We start from the raw sequence: 16,461 nt of genomic DNA, 5'->3' as shown, positions 1-16,461 counted from the left end.
AAATGATACAGACATACAGACAGCACAATCATAACCAGTAACCCGTAACCTGGTCTTAGACACCTTATATGACCCCCTTTACATAGGATTTGGTGCCACTACAGAACCTTGGTTGCAACCCATGTTCTATATGGTCCCAGTTTATATCAATAACGTCACACAGCTGCACTGATGGCTGGCCCTGAGTGCGTGCAACGTGACTGAAGGAAACGCAAAGCGAAGCCAATTCCACCCCAGCCCCGCCCAAGAACCACCATGCACCAGCTGTCCCCTGGTGGCTGGGTAACACTTGTGCACGCACCTAATAACCACACTCGCAGTGCGTTACGGCATCCGCCACTCTCAACAGGAGCCCAGCTCAGCGGGACGTCACCTCCCTACGCTGACCTGGGCTTGGGTTTAATCTTGGCCAATTCCGTGCAACCCAGCCCGCAATCTGTGTGTTCCCTGAGTCCTCCCTCTGGTCCCGTCCCAGAAGTGCGATGGGCCCCTCTGTCTAGAGCTCAGGAAGGATGGTCTCCTTGTGCCGGCACTGAACACGGACTCTGAGGATCTGAGCTGACTCCCTGGAGACTTCTTGTGTGACCTTGGCCACATCCTTTTGTCTCCTGGTGCCTCAGTTCCCCTCTGTAACATGGAGACCATGGCACTGCCCTCCCGCACAGGAGTGTTGGGGCCATAAATCCAGTAACAAGGGTGAGGAGCTCAGAGCTATGGTGGGTGGGTCATACAAGTACCTGGAGAGAGATGGACAGGCCGCAGCTGATTACAGAGAGCCCAGTCTGGTGGATTTCTGGCCCAGTCGGCACTGTCTGATGGCATTAAGCTGGTACTGTCCTGGCGTGCTCTCAATGGAGCTGTGACCTGGGCTGTATGGAGGGCAGAAGCCACAAGGCCAGGTGTAGGTTACCCGACCTGCCTGGAGCCCAGAGGGAGAGAAAAAATTAACTTGTAACATACCCTTGGACTTCAGACACTGCGCAGCTCCCCTGTCCCCATGCACCGCAAACAAGGACAGCGCCCTGGCTGGCAGACATCCTCTGGGAAGGGAGCCAGGAGCCTGGACTGGATGAATGGGGATTTCACAGGCACTCTTCCCCTCCAGACAGTACCCACACCCCAGCCGCGAGGGGAGAGGGCCCAGAACATGGCACTGCCGGAGAACGCTGGCCCAGGGCATCGGGGCAAACCGCACTTCTGCGGGAGAGGGGCCTTGTCTCCTGGGCGCCCTGGTGGACCCTAACCCTCCCGAAGGACTGATCTCCAGAGCAGCAGGTCCAACCCCCTGGTGCCCCAGGATGACTCTCAGCCCCGATTGGCTGAGGCTCAGGGGAGTTTCCCAACACACCTCTCCCGGCCATCCCAGGGCAGCGGGGGCCGTTCAGCCAGGGCTGGTCCCGGGGGAGGCACAGGCGGGTTCCCCGGGGCCTGCGCCTGGAGACCAGCCCCGGGCTGTGTCTGCCCCATGTCCCAGCGAGGGGGCTCCGGGTCTCTGCCCGGGGTCTGTCTGCTGAGCGCCCTGCGGGGCCGGGCAGCGCCCTCCGCAGCCCCCGCCTGCTGCCCATGCCCTGGCTCTGTCCCCGCAGCGCCCAGCCCCATGGACCGGCCTGATCCCGGCACGGGCAGCAGCTTCCCGGCGTTGATCCGCAAGAAGCGGGATGGGGAGAAGCTGCTGGATGAGGAGATTCGCCACTTCGTCTGGGCTGTGACCCACGGGGGGCTCCAGGAGGGGCAGATGGGTGAGAAGGGCCGGACACCCCCGAGCCCACCCGGGGGACCTCGGCAGGGGTGGGTCCCAGGAGGGATGGAGGCCCTGGGGGGGGAGTAGGGATGGGGGTTAGATTCTGGGGGGTGGGGATGCAGGGGGCAGGTGGATCCTGGAGAGATGGGGGTTAGGTCCTGCAGGGACACTAGGCAGGCTGGTCCCTGGTGGGATGGGGGACAAGGGTTAGGTCCCGGGGGGATGGGGGACCCAGGGGGCAGGCGGGTCCCTGGCAGGATGGGGAACAGGGGTTAGGTCCTGGGAAGATGGGCATTGGGTCCTGGGGGGGATGGGGGATCCAGGGGAAAGGCGGGTCCCTGGTGGGATGGGGAACAGGGGTTAGGTCCTGGGGGGATGGGGGACCCAGTGGGGCAGGAGGGTCCCCTGTGGGATGGGGAACAGGGATTAGGTCCTGGGGGGATGGGGACCAATGGGGCAGGCAAGTCCCTGGTGGGATGGGGAACAGGGGTTAGGTCCTGGGGGGGATGGGGGATGCAGGGGGCAGGTGGGTCCCCTGTGGGTTGGGGAACAGGGGTTAGGTCCTGGGGGGATGAGGGACCCAGGGGGCAGGAGGGTCCCCTGTGGGATGGGGAACAGGGGTTAGGTCCTGGGGGGATGGGGGACCAAGGGGGCAGATGGGTCCCTGGCAGGATGGGGAACAGGGGTTAGGTCCTGGGGAGACAGGCATTGGGTCCTGGGGGGATGGGGGACCCAGGGGGGAGCAGGTCCCTGGTGGGATGGGGAACGGGGGTTAGGTCCGAGAGGGATGGGGGACCCAGGGGGCAGGTGGGTCCCTGGTGGGATGGGGAACGGGGATTAGGTCCTGGGGGGATGGGGGACCCAGGGGCAGGCAAGTCCCTGGCAGGATGGGGAACAGGGGTTAGGTCCTGGGGAGATGGGCATTGGGTCCTGGGGGGATGGGGGATCCAGGGGACAGGCGGGTCCCTGGTGGGATGGGGAACAGGGGTTAGATCCTGGGGGGAATGGGGGACCCAGGGGCCAGCACACCTGGTGGTGCCATTTCCCTGGGGGGTGAGGACCTCTGAGGATCTCTGCTCTGAGCTGAGAAATGAGCTGGGCCTGGATCCTAGGGGAGCCCCCTCTGCTTTGGCCCCGACCCAGCGATTGGCTGGTTCTGTCCAGAGCAGGAGACCTCAAAGTGCCCGGAGTTAATTGCTCCCCTGGGTGGGGCAGGGTGGGGAGAGCCCACCCAGGGGCTGTGGCTCCCACCCATCCCCTCCCTACAACACACCCCAGCATGCCCATTCCCAGAGCTGTGGGACCCTGGACCATCACACCCTGCCCAGCCCCCACCAGTGCTGGCTCCAGCATAGTCCTGTCCATCCCCTGGAGCTCTGCCTCCATCCCCTGGTACTCAGCCCTGGCTCTGTCCCCCAGGGGCCATGCTGATGGCCATCCGGCTGCGGGGCATGGATCCGGACGAGACGCTGACTCTGACCCGGGAGATGGCAGTGTCGGGAAGGGTCCTGGAGTGGCCCGACAGCTGGCAGAGGCTCCTGGTTGACAAACATTCCACGGGGGGCGTGGGAGACAAGGTCAGCCTGCCCCTGGCCCCGGCCCTGGCTGCCTGCGGCTGTAAGGTGAGTGCCAGGGCCCAGCAGTCTCTGCTCCCTGGGCAGAGGTCTGAGTGGGGCCTGGGTGTTCACGGAGACTGCAAGCACCTGCCTGGGTCCCTGTAGCCCACAGCCATGCCTGGAAGGGCGGAGATGAAGGCGGGTGTGCTGGGAACCAGGAGAGGCCTGTGTCTCCCAGCGGGCGAGGCTGGCAGCATGATAGTGGGTACTGCCATTGCATGGCTGCCAGCAGAGATGGGTGCCCTGGGAGAGTCTCTGCCTGGTGCGGGTTCCCTTCAGCACCAAGGGGTTTATCTCTCCACATCTGTCCTGCCTGGCTGCCTCTCACCAGGGCCTGTGGCCTTCTCCTCCCTACCAGGTGCCCATGATCAGTGGCCGGGGACTGGGCCATACCGGGGGCACACTGGACAAGCTGGAGTCCGTGCCGGGGTTCAACGTCTCTCAGAGCCCCAAGCAGGTGAGAGGACCGCCGCAGGGGCTGGGTCGGTGCCTGGGGAGGGAGACCTGAAGGCCTGCCTGGTGTGCTGCCCCCAATCCAGTGCCGGTGCCCCCTGCCTCTGGGACAATGGGAGGGGGCACAGAGCAAGCATCCATAGGGGCTCAGCACATGAAAGGGGTGTCTGATGGAGGCAGGGGGAGACCTGTGCCAGGGGAGAGCCAGTCAGTGCCTTGGCATTCCTCTTATCCAGGCTCCTCACTGAGCCTCTCAGACAGCTGGGCATCCTGCACCCAGTGCCTCTGCCCATCATGGGGGGCGGGCAGCCGGGCCCTGCCCATCTCCTGGCACAGGCCAGCTGCTCTGCACTTGGCTTTTGCCCAGAAAGGGCCCTGCTGGGGTAACTAGCCGCACCTGGCTCGGGGGGGGGCACATGGGGTCACACACTGACGGCCCCTCCCTGCTCCTGCAGATGAGATGCATCCTGGAAGAGGTCGGGTGCTGCATCGTGGGGCAAAGCGAGGACCTGGTCCCGGCGGACAAGGTTCTCTATGGCCTGCGGGATGTCACGGCCACCGTCGACAGCCTGCCCCTCATCACAGGTACCACGGCAGCTGCTTCCGCACCACCGCCTGGCTGCCTCCCCCGGGACTGTGGCAGGGGGTGGAGGAAAGTGGAGTGGCACCGATAGGGCAGGCGTCCCTGGAACCCACATTGAGACTGTCCCCTTGGGGTGGCAGAGTCCACAAGGCGCAGTGGGAACCAGCGCTCTGCACCCTGTCAGCAATATCTGAGATCCAGGGGGTGCTGGGAATGGTGAGGACCCTGGGGGACCCAGAAGGCTGCCATGTTCAGAGAGAAGAGAGCTGACCTCGCACCCAAAGTCCAGCCTCCTTCTCCTTGGGCTGGCTCAGAGTGAAGAGCTCACTCCTTGTGCCGTGCGTGGCGTCGCTGCCCAGCTGCGAGTCGGCCAGCGGAGGGTGCCAGGGACTCGGGGTTGGGGGGAGACTGTCGGTGGAAGCCAGCTAGCAGAAATCAAGGCAGGGCGTTGCAGCCGTCCCCGGTGCAGCGGGCTCCTGGCACAGGGCCCAGCCTTGCCCGTGGGATCCCTCCAACAGGAGCTGAGCCGAGGCGGCCCAGCAAGGAAGATGCCCAGGACTCACCATCTCTGAGCTGGCTCCCCCTTGCTCCGCAGCTTCCATTCTGAGCAAGAAGGCAGCAGAGAAAGTCTCCGCCCTGGTGCTGGACGTGAAGTTCGGCAGCGCTGCCCTCTACACCAGCCTGGACAGTGCCCGGACCCTGGCCCAGAGCCTGGTGAGCAGCCCAGACCCGCCACCCCTGGAGGAGGGGGCACAGCCATCCCCACCCACCCCAGGAGCCCCGAGTGGCCTGGCCCCTCCCTACTCTGCCTGCAGGGGCCTCCTGTCCCCCCATCATCCCTGTGCTGACCGGCCTCCCCCGTCCTCTCCCTACGGGGCCAGAGGCCTCCCACAGGTCCCTGACACTGGGAGCAGTGCCCAGTTCCCATGCTTGTGCCACAGGGGCGGGCAGCCTGTGCCCTGGCACAAGAGAAGCTGGGACGTGCCTGTCACTCCAAGACAACCCCCAGAGGAAGGTCTGTGTTTTTCCTGAGTCTGCCATGTGCAGCAGGATGGCACCCCGCCTCCAGAGGGCGAGGCCAGGCCAGGACGGGTGCTGGGACCATGAGCCAGCAGCACAGTCTGCAGCCCCCATGAGATGGTGACGCAGGGTGGGAGCTGCCCCTCGTCCCCTGGGGGGACACTGGGCTCCTGTCCCCAGCCCCAGCTGTCGCAAACGCTCACTGCCCCTCCCTTCCGTCCCCGCAGGTGTCAGTGGGCAACCGGCTGGGGATCTGCACCGTGGCCATGCTCAGCAGGATGGACGGGCCCCTGGGGCAGCGCGTAGGCCACTCCCTGGAGGTGCTGGAAGCCCTACAGTGCCTGGAGGGCCGGGGACCAGCAGATCTGCATCACCTGGTCACCACGCTAGGTGTGGGGAGCTCCAGAACAGCAGCACTGGGGGGGACAAGAGCTGCCCGAGGGTTGATGACATCCCTGGACAGCGCTAAGCATGGGCGGCGGGTGAACCGGGGGCTTAGGGAGGCTAGCCCCCAGCTGGACTGCCCTCTTCGCCCAGTGCCCTGCACTTCCCACCCCTTCCCACACCAGAGACCAGAGGGTCACCACCACCACCAGCCCTGGGCCACCCGAGTGCTTCCCACTCCCCTCAGCCCCGAATTGCCAGGCAGTTGAGCACGGCCCCTGCCCCCGAAGGTCAGGCAGGCAGGCAGCACGAGCCCTGGCTCCAGCCACCCAGAGTCCCTGGCTGCAGACTGGGAGCCAGAGCCCTTTCAAAGGTGGAGATGAAAGCAGCCCCCTGCCCACCCCCAGCTGCCTGCACTGCTGTCCCGCGGTGCAGCTCTCCCCGACCAGGCTCCAACTGGGGGGGATGGGGCACCTTGGAGCTGCAGCCCAGCCATGATATGAGGGGGGCGGGCAGCTGTGGGGAGCTATGGCAGACCCTCCACCTGCCTGTGGTGCGGGGGCCCCAAGCAGCCCCCAGCCCATATCCCACACCCAGGGCAGGTGGAGGGTCAGGGAGAGCCGCGCGAGCAGTGTGAGGAGTAGCAGAGAATCCTGTGCCACCTTATAGACTAACAGACGTTTTGGAGCATGAGCTTTCGTGGGCGAATACCCACTTCGTCAGATGCATGTAGTGGAAATTTCCAGGGGCAGGTATATGCAAGCTAGTGATAACGAGGTTAGTTCAGTCAGTGAGGATGAGGCCCTGTTCTAGCAGTTGAGGTGTGAAAACCAAGGGAGGAGAAACTGGTTTTGTAGTTGGCAAGCCATTCACAGTCTTTGTTTAATCCTGAGCTGATGGTGTCAAATTTGCAGATGAACTGAAGCTCAGCAGTTTCTCTTTGAAGTCTGGTCCTGAAGTTTTTTTGCTGCAGGATGGCCACCTTAAGGTCTGCTACAGTGTGGCCAGGGAGGTTGAAGTGCTCTCCTACAGGTTTTTGTATATTGCCATTCCTAATTTAGGGTGACTGTGTGGAACGGGGCCCAGGAGCAAGCCTGGGCTGCCAATACCAGGCCTGCAGGGGGGCTGTGCCAGGGTGATGGGACGAGAGCAGCACCTTGGGGCACAGGGGTGGGAGGGAGGTCTCCTTGTGCAGGAGTGAGACCCCAGCCCGTCCCTCCCTGCGCAGGGGGCTCTGTGCTGTGGCAGTGCGGCGAGGCTGGCTCGGTGGCGCAGGGTGCCGCCCGCATCGCGGCCACGCTGGCTGATGGCTCAGCCCTGGGGAAGTTCCAGGCCATGCTGCAGGCCCAGGGGGTGGAGGCCGGCGTGGCCCAGGCCCTGTGCACAGGAACAGAGGAGCAGCGCTACCAGGTACTCGGCCGGGCTCGGGCCCAGGAGGAGCTGCCTGCGGCCCAGGATGGTAAGCAGGTGTGGGGAACGAGGGTGGGGCAATAGGAACCAAGAGAGCTGGTGCTGGGGAGAGGGGTCCTGGCCCCAAGGGACAGTGGGGGGGGGGCAGGTTGTGCTGCTCCTACACCCCAATGTCTCCAAGCTCCCCCACTCCATCCCCATGCCTGTGACCCCAGCCCCAGCTCGCAGGCTGGTCTGGTGCCTCCATAACCGCTGGCCTATCTCCGCCCTCCTCCCCAGGCACCGTGCAGAGGGTCGAGGCCCTGCCCATCGCCCAGGTGCTGCATGAGCTGGGAGCTGGCCGCACCCGGAAGGGGCAGCCAATCAATCACCATGTGGGGGCCGAGCTGCTGGTGACGGTGGGGCAGCGCGTGGCCAAAGGTAAGAGCCAAGCACACCCCACGCAGGGCAACTGCTCGCAGGGCTCTCCACCCACCCACCTGCTCTGCACTGCCTGCCCTGGGGTCTGCTCCTGGGGCCACACTCCGGCCAGGACCCTTAGACCTTCTGTCTGCTGCCCATTCCCGTAGTGTCTGACCTGCTCTGGGGCACCCATCCCCTTTGCCGTTATTCTGCAGCTGGCACTGCCAGTTCAGTGGCACGGAGCCTGGGGCCTCACGTGGGTTCCCTTCGCCTGGGTGTAGATGGCACTTCTGGACTGAGGGCCCCTGGGTTGGGGCCTGGCACTGGCTTAGGGAGGGGGGAGACACCTGGCACTACCCCCCGACCAAATTGCAAATGGGGTAACAATGGCATTAGAGCAAGTGGAGGGAGTGGTAGGGACTTGTAAGGAGGGGTGTGCACTTGGGGAGCTCTGGCCATTATTCCTGACACCCCAAGATGACCTGGGAAGCTCCTGCCTCCCGTCCCTTGGGTTAGGAACGAGCTGGTTCTAGTTTGGTTCCTGTTTTGATCCCATCTCTGCCCAGGAAACGAGGCCCTTGCTGCCCATCCCAGCCCCGGCAGGTGCACCCCAAGAGCCCCGCTCCCTCTCAGTGCTGTCCTTCACCACGCCCAGCAGGGGGTGACAAGTGTCTCAGCCCCTGCCCCCCGTCTCCATAGGTTCACCCTGGATTCGGATTCACTACGACACCCCGGAGCTGAGCAACGATCAAAGACGCACCTTGCAGGGGGCACTGGTCTTGGCAGGCTCGGAGCCCTTCGCGCCCAGCTGCAAGGTCGCAGAGATCATCCTGCCCCAGGGCAGCCGGTCGCTGGAGGAGCTGACAAGGGAGCAGGGCTTGGGGAGCAGCCAGGCACTGCTTTGCTCTGCCTGAAGGGAGGGGTCCCCTGCCAGCTGGCTCCCCACAGCCCCATGCAGACGCTGCCTCCAGGGACCTTCTGCCACCTGGACAGTGCAACTTGCCATCATCCTTCAGCCCCACTGCCAGCCCCTGCCAGTGCTAACAACTGGGCAATAAAGTATCTTGCTCTGTTCGATGAAGTGGGGCTGTTCTTAATGTTTCCTCTGAATACTGTGTGGGGGCCTCAGTTTCTGGCTGACCCTCTGTCGCCTGGCAACTAATGGCCAGGCCCTTCCCCCTGCAAGGCGATGCTAAAGGTGTGGGAGACAAAGAGGTCAGGTGACCTCCTGGCCTAGGAAAGGAACTGAGCAGAGAGGAGGGGCTGGAGGGGGTTTCAGTTAGGAGCTGGTGGGGGACTGGAAGTGAGGGCAGACGTTGGGGTCTGGCTCACTGCCCAGAATGGACCCGGCTGAAGGGTCCGGTTCTCTGTACCCACAAGCTCTGTTTTAGACCGTTACTCCCATCTAATAAACCTCTGTGTTACTGGCTGGCTGAGAGTCACGTCTGACTGCGAAGTGGGGGTACTTGCTGGACCCTGTGGCTTCCCCAAGACCCCGCCTGGGCGGACTCGCTGTGGGAAGTGCACGGAGGGGCAGAGGATGCTGAATGCTCCAAGGTCAGACCCAGGAAGGTGAAGCGGTGTGAGCTTCTTGCCCTGGAGACAGTCTGCTCCGAAGAAGAGGAGGCTCCCCAACGTCCTGCCTGGCTTTGTGGGGAGCAGTTGCAGAGCATTGCCCGGGGACTCCGTGACACTCTGCTACTCCCAGTGATGATTTGGGGTAACAGCCAGTTCCTCACCCTCTGTTGCACTGTAGCTAGGAGGTCTGGGCTGGGCCAGAGTCTTGGCTCTAGGGGTGCTGCCTCCTAGAAAGACCCAGCCCACCCATCCTCTGTCGTGGGCACCCTCGGGCGTCCGCCTTGCCACCACGACTCAGGCAGGCTGCTCATGTCAGGCTGCCGCTCGCTGCCAGTCTGCCCCTGGGGACAAAGCAGCTTCCGGCAGCAGCTCTGTTCAACACCTTCCTCCGCCGCATGCGGCCTGCACTGGAGTGTTCACCGGGCCGGACGGGCGGTGCCAGCATGGCAAGGGCCCACCTTGGGTCTCTCGACTATGGGTCACAGACTGGGGCTGGATCCCTGCTGGCGGAGGGAGGTCCCGCTGTGATTGCAACCCTTGTCTTCCAGCGCAGCGCCCTCCTGTCCTGCCTGTGGGATACAGCGGCCTTGGGTGATGGGCATCCCCAAGTCGGGGAGATCCAGGAGCTGGGCATCCCCAGCGGCGGGGATATGAGGGGCACCGGGGGCATCACCAATGGGCGGGGCTCTGCAGGGGCACAGGAGAACCCCCAGTAGAGGGCTCTGCAGGAGGGGGGGACACCACAGATGGCGGTTCTGAGGGGGGAGGGGAAAATCCCCAGTAGGGGGCACCATGGGGGGGAGGGGGACACCAAAGCGTGAGGGGGAAGGAAAAAAATCCCCCAAGGTAGGGCCCTGGGAGGGGGACACCCAGGGGGGTCATGGGGAGAACCTGGTCGTGGGGGAGGGGCCACCCACCACAGTAGGGGGGCTCCGTTGGGGGGGAGGGACATCACCCAGTGGGGGGGTCCGTGGGGGAAGGAGGCACCTGGGCGCAGGGAGGCACGCTGGGGCGGTCGCAGGGGAGGGCTAAGCCAGAGGGCCCAGGGGGGGAGTTCCAGTGGGGGGGTACCGTAGGGGCTCCGGAGGGAATCCGAGGGCGCCAGGGTCCCCAGTGAGGGGGTGCTGCAGGGGGGAGACCCCCCGGCGGGGCCCCGCAGACAAGCTCCTGCCCGTGTTGTGCCAGCGCCGGGCCCGCCTCCCGTACCGCGGCAGAGCCCGCTCGTCCCGCCGGCAGGTGCACCTCACGCGCGCCCAGCGCTGGCGGGCAGCGCCCCTGCGCGCCAGATGGAAATCACACCTCAGCCGGGAGGACCAGGAGCGCAGGCGCAGATCCAGTCCAGGGGCGAGAACCGAGTCCCGCGCTCCTAGAAAGGCGGGGCCTGTAACAAAACTGGCAATGGCGTTGGGCAGGCCCCGCTGTGTACCGTTGCGATTCGTCACGGCACCGTCCTGTGTTGCCGCGCATCCCACACTCGAGGGCCGTTCGGAGCAAATCTGCTGCCTGAGGGAAGATGGCGCGGCGCGAACCAGGTGGAGGGGGAGCACGGGGCTGGGCAAGCAGGGGGCTGCAGGTCGGGAGTGAGGGGCTACCGCAAACCTGGGGGCGGGGAGCCCGGGCTGGGCTTGCAGGGGGCTGCAGGTCGGGATGAGGGGCAAACCGGTAGAGCTGGGCGGGAGCCCGGGCTGGGCTGTGCAGGGGGCTTGCAGGTGGGAGTGAGAGGGGCACCGGCAGAGCTGGGGGCGGGACCCGGGCTGGGCTTCGCAGGGGGCTGCAGGTTCGGAGTGAGGGCAACCGGCAAGGCGGGGGGGGAGACCCGGGGCTGGGCTAGCAGGGGGCTGCAGGTCGGGTGAGGGGGCACCCGCAGAGCTTGGGGGCGGGGAGCCCCGGGGCTGGGCTTGCAGGGGCTGCAGGTCGGAGTGAGGGGCACCGGCAACGGGGCCGACCTGGGCGGCTGCAGGGGCGAGGGGAGGGCACCGACGGGGGGCGGGACGCCCGTGCTGGCGCAGGGGGCTGGGCAGGTCGGAGGAGGCAACCGGCAACTGCGGGCCTTGCGGCAGAGGCTCGGGAGAGGCACGCGAGCGGGCGAGCCCGGAGCGGCTAAGAGGCGCACGCGTGAGGGCAACCGCAGGTGGGCGACGGCTGCAGGGCTCAGTGGAGTGAGGGCACCGGCATAGCTGGGGGGCGGGGAGCCCGGGGCTGGGCTAGCAGGGGGCTGCAGGTCGGGAGTGAGGGGCACCCGCAGAGCTGGGGGGCGGGGAGCCCGGGACTGGGCTAGCAGGGGGCTGCAGGTCGGGAGTGAGGGGCACCGGCAGAGCTGGGGGAGCGAGGGGCTAGGATACCAGGGGGTTGTGGGACAGCAGCACTGTGGAGAGCCCAGGGCTGCAATGGGAGGGGCGTCGCTGGAAGACAGGAGCCTGGTCTATCTGCAGAGCCGCGGGAGGTGAGGATCCCCCCGTGGGCCAGGAGCCTTTCACCTGAGCTCCAGTGTTACGAACCTCCTCCTGCTATGAGGGTCTAATCTCAGTTGTTTCTCCCACATCTGGTCTGTGTTCTGGCTTCCCCCAGTCTCCCGGGGCCTGGCGTGCAGGCCGCCCACAATTCCCGCAGTGCAGAGCGTTACGGAGGAGCCCAGCCCAAAACACTCATTACTAGAGGCTCTTTTTCATCCTTTCAGCTTTGCCCAGGATGTTCCAGACCTTCCCGCTCCGGAGCCGCTGGCCACTGACTCCATGCGCTGCCCAGCAGCTCAGCCTCCAGGGGAGATCCTGGGCTTTCCAGGAACGTGCCCAGAGACGCCCTCCAGCCGGCTGTGCCAGCTGGCTCATGTCGACAGCCAATAAAACAGTCTGGCCGTCACCCTGCTTAAAAGCCTGGGAAGTTGGCAGGAGCGGATACACCAAGCCTGCAAGGTGGTTCGCAGGGGCAGCAGCGGGGACCCACCAGCAGAGGTGGGCAGCACAGACCCTTTCCTGGAACATGGTCACCAGGAGACAGTTTTCCCAGGGGGCCCCGTCGACTGGCAGCTCCGCCCCACGGATACAGCTGAGGACTCGGCTGCTTATTACCTGCCTCTTTGGGGGGGCAGCCCTGGGCACATGGTTCTATCTGCGCTCTGAAAAGGGACAGCAGCAGAAACTGCAGCGCATCCAGGAGCTGAAGAAGCTGGCCATCGGCCAGGGGGACTTCCACCTGGTGGACCACACCGGGCAGCCCCGCTCCAAGGCCCATTTCTTGGGGCAGTGGGTGCTGCTCTACTTCGGCTTCACCCACTGCCCGGACATCTGCCCCGAGGAGCTGGAGAAGATGAGCCAGGTGGTGCAGCTGCTGGACCAGGAGCCGCAGCTGCCCCGGGTGCAGCCCGTCTTCATCACCGTGGACCCCGAGCGGGACGACGTGGCTGCCATGGCCAAGTACGTGAGGGAGTTCCACCCGCGCCTGCTGGGGCTGACTGGCAGCCCGGAGCATGTGCGGGAGGCAGGCAGGGCCTATCGCGTGTACTGCAGCGCCGGGCCCAGGGACGAGGACGGCGACTACATCGTTGACCACACAGTGATCATCTACCTGCTCAGCCCCGACGGGCTCTTCCTGGACTACTACAACCGCAGCAAGAGTGAGGCGCAGATCGTCCAGAGCATCAGGGGGCACATGGAGACCTACCAGAGGCTCTTCAGCTGAGCCACGCAGCAATAAACGCCCTGCTGGCAGCTGGGCAGAACGACGGGGCCTGGACTCCTTTCCATAGCCGAGCACTGCTGCTCCATGCTGAGCGTTGTGAAACAGGCAGCAGGGCGAGGCCTTCTGCAGCCACGGGGGCTCGGCTCCCCCTGGGCCCCGTGGCCAGGGCCCCTTTCCCGACAGCCGCGGGGGCTCGGTTCTTCCTGTGGCCAGGGCCCCTTCCCCTGTGGCCCCAGGGGCTTGTCTCCCCCCCAGGCCCGGTGGCTTGAGCCCCATCCCCTACGGGTCCAGGGGCTTGTCTCCCTCTGGGCTCAGCAGCCAGGGCCCCTTCCCCTACAGTCCCAGGGGCTCGGCTCGGCTCCCCCCGGGCCTGGCGGCCAGGGTCCCTTCCCCTACAGCCCCAGGGGCTCAGCTCCACCTGCACCAGGTGGGCAGGGCCCCTTTCCCTGACAGCTGCGGGGGCTCAGCTCTCCCCAGGCCCAGCGGCCAGGGCCCCTTCTTCTACAGCCACAGGGGCTCATCTCCCCCTGTGGCCAGGGCCCCTTCCCCTACAGCCTCGGGGACTTGGCTCCCTCTGGGCCTGGTGGCCAGCGCCCCTTCCCCAACAGCCGCAGGGGCTCAGATCCTGCTGCACCTGGGGGGAGGACACACACACACACACACACCCCACAGTTGCAGGTGCTTGGCCCCTCCCAGGCCAGCTGGGCAGGATCCCTCCCAAGCTGTTGAGTGCTGTTCTCTAAGCTGGCTGGACCAGGTCTGTCACCATCAGACCCAGCTGCTGCTCTGCAGCTCCCAGCCCAGCTTGCGGTGCTGCCACAGTCCTTGCATCTCCTAGAAAAGAGCGATCAGCGTGTGGGGTGCCGCCTGCATGGTTGTGGCTGCTGGAGCGCTGGCAGCAGCAGAGCAGCTGTGCTGTATGTTTGGGGGGGTTGGCTGGATGTAGCACCATGTGCTGGAAGCTGCACTGAACAAGGATTATTCAAAGCCATCCTGGGTGGATATTTAAGCAGTGGCGGGTGTTTCCCACCAAGTCTCCTGGGAGGAGCTGGCTGGTCTGTGGGGCTCAGCCAGCCTGGGGAGCCAGGTCTCCTGCTGTCAAGTCCACACCCTGGGGCCTCTAATGCCACTGACTAAAGGATTCAGTTCCTTCCCCCCAGCAAAAGGCCAGTTTGGGGCAGGTGCCAGGCCAGGCCTGTCCAGTGGCTCTCCCCCCACCCCACAGCAGGCTCGGACAGCACAGTGTGGAGCCTGCGCAGTCAGGCTGTGGGGAGAAGAGAGGCAGAGCAGCATGCGCCTCACACTCAGTCCATGGTGCGCCCGCCCGTACTGGGAACACTAGTTGGCCCAGTTCAACAAAGCTCTATTGGAACAGGAAGTGGTACAGAGAAGGGCAACAGAAATGGTTGGGGGGCTGGAACAGTAGAAAGACAGGGACTGTTCACCTTGGAACAGAGATGACTCGGGGTGGAGGGGGATACAAGAGTGGCCTGTGAAATCATGAAGGGTGAGGAGAAAATGATCCAGGGCGTGTTATTTTCCCCTTCACACAACACCTGAAGCAGGTGTCACCCAAGGACATTAACAGGCAGCAGGTTCAAAACCAACACAAGGAAGAACTTGCCCAGTGTGCAGTCAGTCTGCAGAGCTCAGCGCCAGGGGCTGCTGTGAAGGTCCAACCAGAATTCAGTATGTTCCTGGAGGACCGGGCCAGCCATGCTTATTAGCCAGGGTGGGCAGGGACAAGCCCATGCTCCAGGTGGCCCTAACCTCTGACTGATGAGCTGGGGGAGGACAGGCTGGAGCACCCGATAAATTGCCCTGTTCTGTTCATCTCCCCCCCCCCCTCCCGCAGCCTCTGGCACTAGCAGAAGACAGGACAGGGGGCTGGCTGGTCTAACCCCTGTCTTACGCCTGCCTCGGGGTGAGGGCAGGAGCCTCTGGCCCAGGTGCTGCCCATGCTGCCAGCTGAGGAAGGAATCCCTTGGGGCCACCCCAGGCAGAGCCATGTTTTTCTGTAACAGTTGCACACTTGGAGGGAGGGGGGAATAGGAAGGACGAGACAGGATCCACCCCGCCTGGCCTGGGAGCATTTGGGGTCAAATGCTGGGCCCAGCTTGGGCATGGGGAGGGTGTAGTTTGGTTATACTCCCTGGAGCTGGAGCCTGGCCTGCTCGCCTGGCAGCCCATAGTCCAATCCCCCCGCCCTGCCTCACAGGGACAGCACTTTATAGAACCACGCCTGTGGTTTATTACGGCCCAGGCTGTGCCCAGGGACAGAGACAGAGCAAAGGGAGAGACAAGCAGCAAAAGGGAGAGGCTGTACAGGGCGTGCCGCCGGCACTCTATATACACAAGGAATCGGCAGGGCTCTAGGAACACAGCAGCCCCTGGGGGTGCCATGCTCCCCGGAAAACCAGGGGCGCTGTCAGTTCGACACAGAGGGGGCCATGTAGGTGCGGAATCGCTCGTGCGCTCGCTCTTGGGTCAGGAGGCGCAGCCGCATGGTGTCCACCGCCTCCTCCAGGCCTGGCTGCTGGCTGATTTCCACTGTGTAGTCATTGGCCTGTCGGGGGGCAACAGCAAGGTTAGGGGACCGGCTGGGGCTGGGGTCCAAGAGTGGGAGCAGGGGCTGTTGCTGGGGCACACCCCGATGAGGGGGCACAGGTCAGGGCCTGCAGAGTGGCACATGGGGGGAGCAATGCAGAGACCCTGGGTAGTTGTGCTCAGCCAAGTGTAGAAGGCAGCAGCCTGTGTGGGAGTTCCAACTGCAGGCAGCTCTGGGGGAGGCTGCCCCACAGCAGAGTGGAGGGGCTGATTGCTGTCCCTGGGGAGCAGGGTACCCTCCTGAGGCAGCCTATGCCCAGACACTCACCAGCTGTAGCGAGGCCAGCATGGAGCGACACACCTCGAAGGCCGGCTTCCCCGCCACCAGGCTGGCGAAGGTGTGCCACTCGCCCAGCCGCCCACAGCTCGCCGCCAGCTGGTCCCCGTAGCTGTGGATGTCGAAGGCGGCTCGCTCCTCCTGCGCGGGAGAGGGGAAGTTAGACACTACGCCCAGCGCTGAGGGGCCAGGCCAAGCCCCACTCACCTATGGCCACTAGCAAATGCTGGCCAACTCCTAGGGGAGCAGGGGATGACCCAGGCAGCCCCTGCCCTAAACCACGTTACAACTGTCACTGTCCACGGCTGAGGGGCACCAGCAGAGCTGTGGTGGGAGCCAAAGGCGGGACAGCAGGGGGGCTGCAGGTTGGGTTTGAGGGGCACCCGCAGAGCTGTGGGGGGAACCCAGGCTGGGGGGCACCGGCAGAGCTATGGGGGGAGCCAAGGGTGGGACAGCAGGGGGGCTGCAGGTTGGGTTTGAGGGGCACCAGCAGAGCTGTGGGGGGAGCCCAGGCTGGGGGCACCAGCAGATGCCAGAGGTGCCCTCAGACTGGCAGAGGGGGCTATGGGCCAGGGTTAGGTGGGCAGCAACAGTGCCGGGAGCCACCCAGCCCTGGGCTCTTATCTAGGTTATGCCGCTGTTTGTTCCCCAGGCAGCAGCCAATCAGACACGCTCGGCCCGTAGTGCAACGGGGGGGGGGGGGGGGGGGGGG

At 64.8% G+C, this 16,461-nt stretch overlaps 3 protein-coding genes across 7 annotated transcripts in view; 2 read left to right on the top strand and 1 right to left on the bottom strand.

Annotated features, from left to right (window-relative positions):
* The window catches only part of TYMP (thymidine phosphorylase), a 22,288-nt gene extending 13,250 nt beyond the window's left edge, over nt 1–9,038 (top strand). The window contains exons 2-10 of the mRNA XM_032782019.2: nt 1,587–1,739; nt 3,161–3,363; nt 3,716–3,814; nt 4,266–4,395; nt 4,989–5,107; nt 5,641–5,803; nt 7,026–7,256; nt 7,487–7,627; nt 8,309–9,038. Coding sequence (XP_032637910.1) covers nt 1,598–1,739; nt 3,161–3,363; nt 3,716–3,814; nt 4,266–4,395; nt 4,989–5,107; nt 5,641–5,803; nt 7,026–7,256; nt 7,487–7,627; nt 8,309–8,523 — 1,443 coding nt within the window. The 5' untranslated portion in view covers nt 1,587–1,597 and the 3' untranslated portion in view covers nt 8,524–9,038. The remainder of the gene's footprint in view (nt 1–1,586; nt 1,740–3,160; nt 3,364–3,715; nt 3,815–4,265; nt 4,396–4,988; nt 5,108–5,640; nt 5,804–7,025; nt 7,257–7,486; nt 7,628–8,308) is intronic.
* Nucleotides 9,039–11,453: 2,415 nt separating this feature from the next.
* On the top strand, nt 11,454–12,909 carry SCO2 (synthesis of cytochrome C oxidase 2). The gene is made up of 2 exons (XM_032782011.2): nt 11,454–11,630; nt 11,865–12,909. Exon 2 carries the CDS (start codon nt 11,876–11,878, stop codon nt 12,863–12,865), a length of 990 nt encoding a protein of 329 aa, XP_032637902.1. The 5' UTR covers nt 11,454–11,630; nt 11,865–11,875; the 3' UTR covers nt 12,866–12,909.
* A 2,188-nt stretch (nt 12,910–15,097) lies between these two features.
* NCAPH2 (non-SMC condensin II complex subunit H2) overlaps nt 15,098–16,461 on the bottom strand; it is a 21,966-nt gene continuing 20,602 nt past the window's right edge. For 3 of the 5 annotated variants that reach the window (XM_032782013.2, XM_032782018.2, XM_032782017.2), the window contains exons 20-21: nt 15,741–15,890; nt 15,098–15,431 (exon numbers count right to left, since the gene is read on the bottom strand). In XM_032782013.2, the coding sequence (XP_032637904.1) occupies nt 15,294–15,431; nt 15,741–15,890 (288 nt within the window). In that variant the 3' untranslated portion in view covers nt 15,098–15,293. The remainder of the gene's footprint in view (nt 15,432–15,740; nt 15,891–16,461) is intronic. The other 2 variants (XM_032782014.2, XM_032782016.2) reach the window with 1 other exon arrangement.

The sequence above is a fragment of the Chelonoidis abingdonii genome, chromosome 1 (assembly GCF_003597395.2).
Source record: "Chelonoidis abingdonii isolate Lonesome George chromosome 1, CheloAbing_2.0, whole genome shotgun sequence".
NCBI classification, from domain to species: domain Eukaryota; kingdom Metazoa; phylum Chordata; order Testudines; family Testudinidae; genus Chelonoidis; species Chelonoidis abingdonii.
This window is presented reverse-complemented; position numbering and strand designations above follow the sequence as displayed.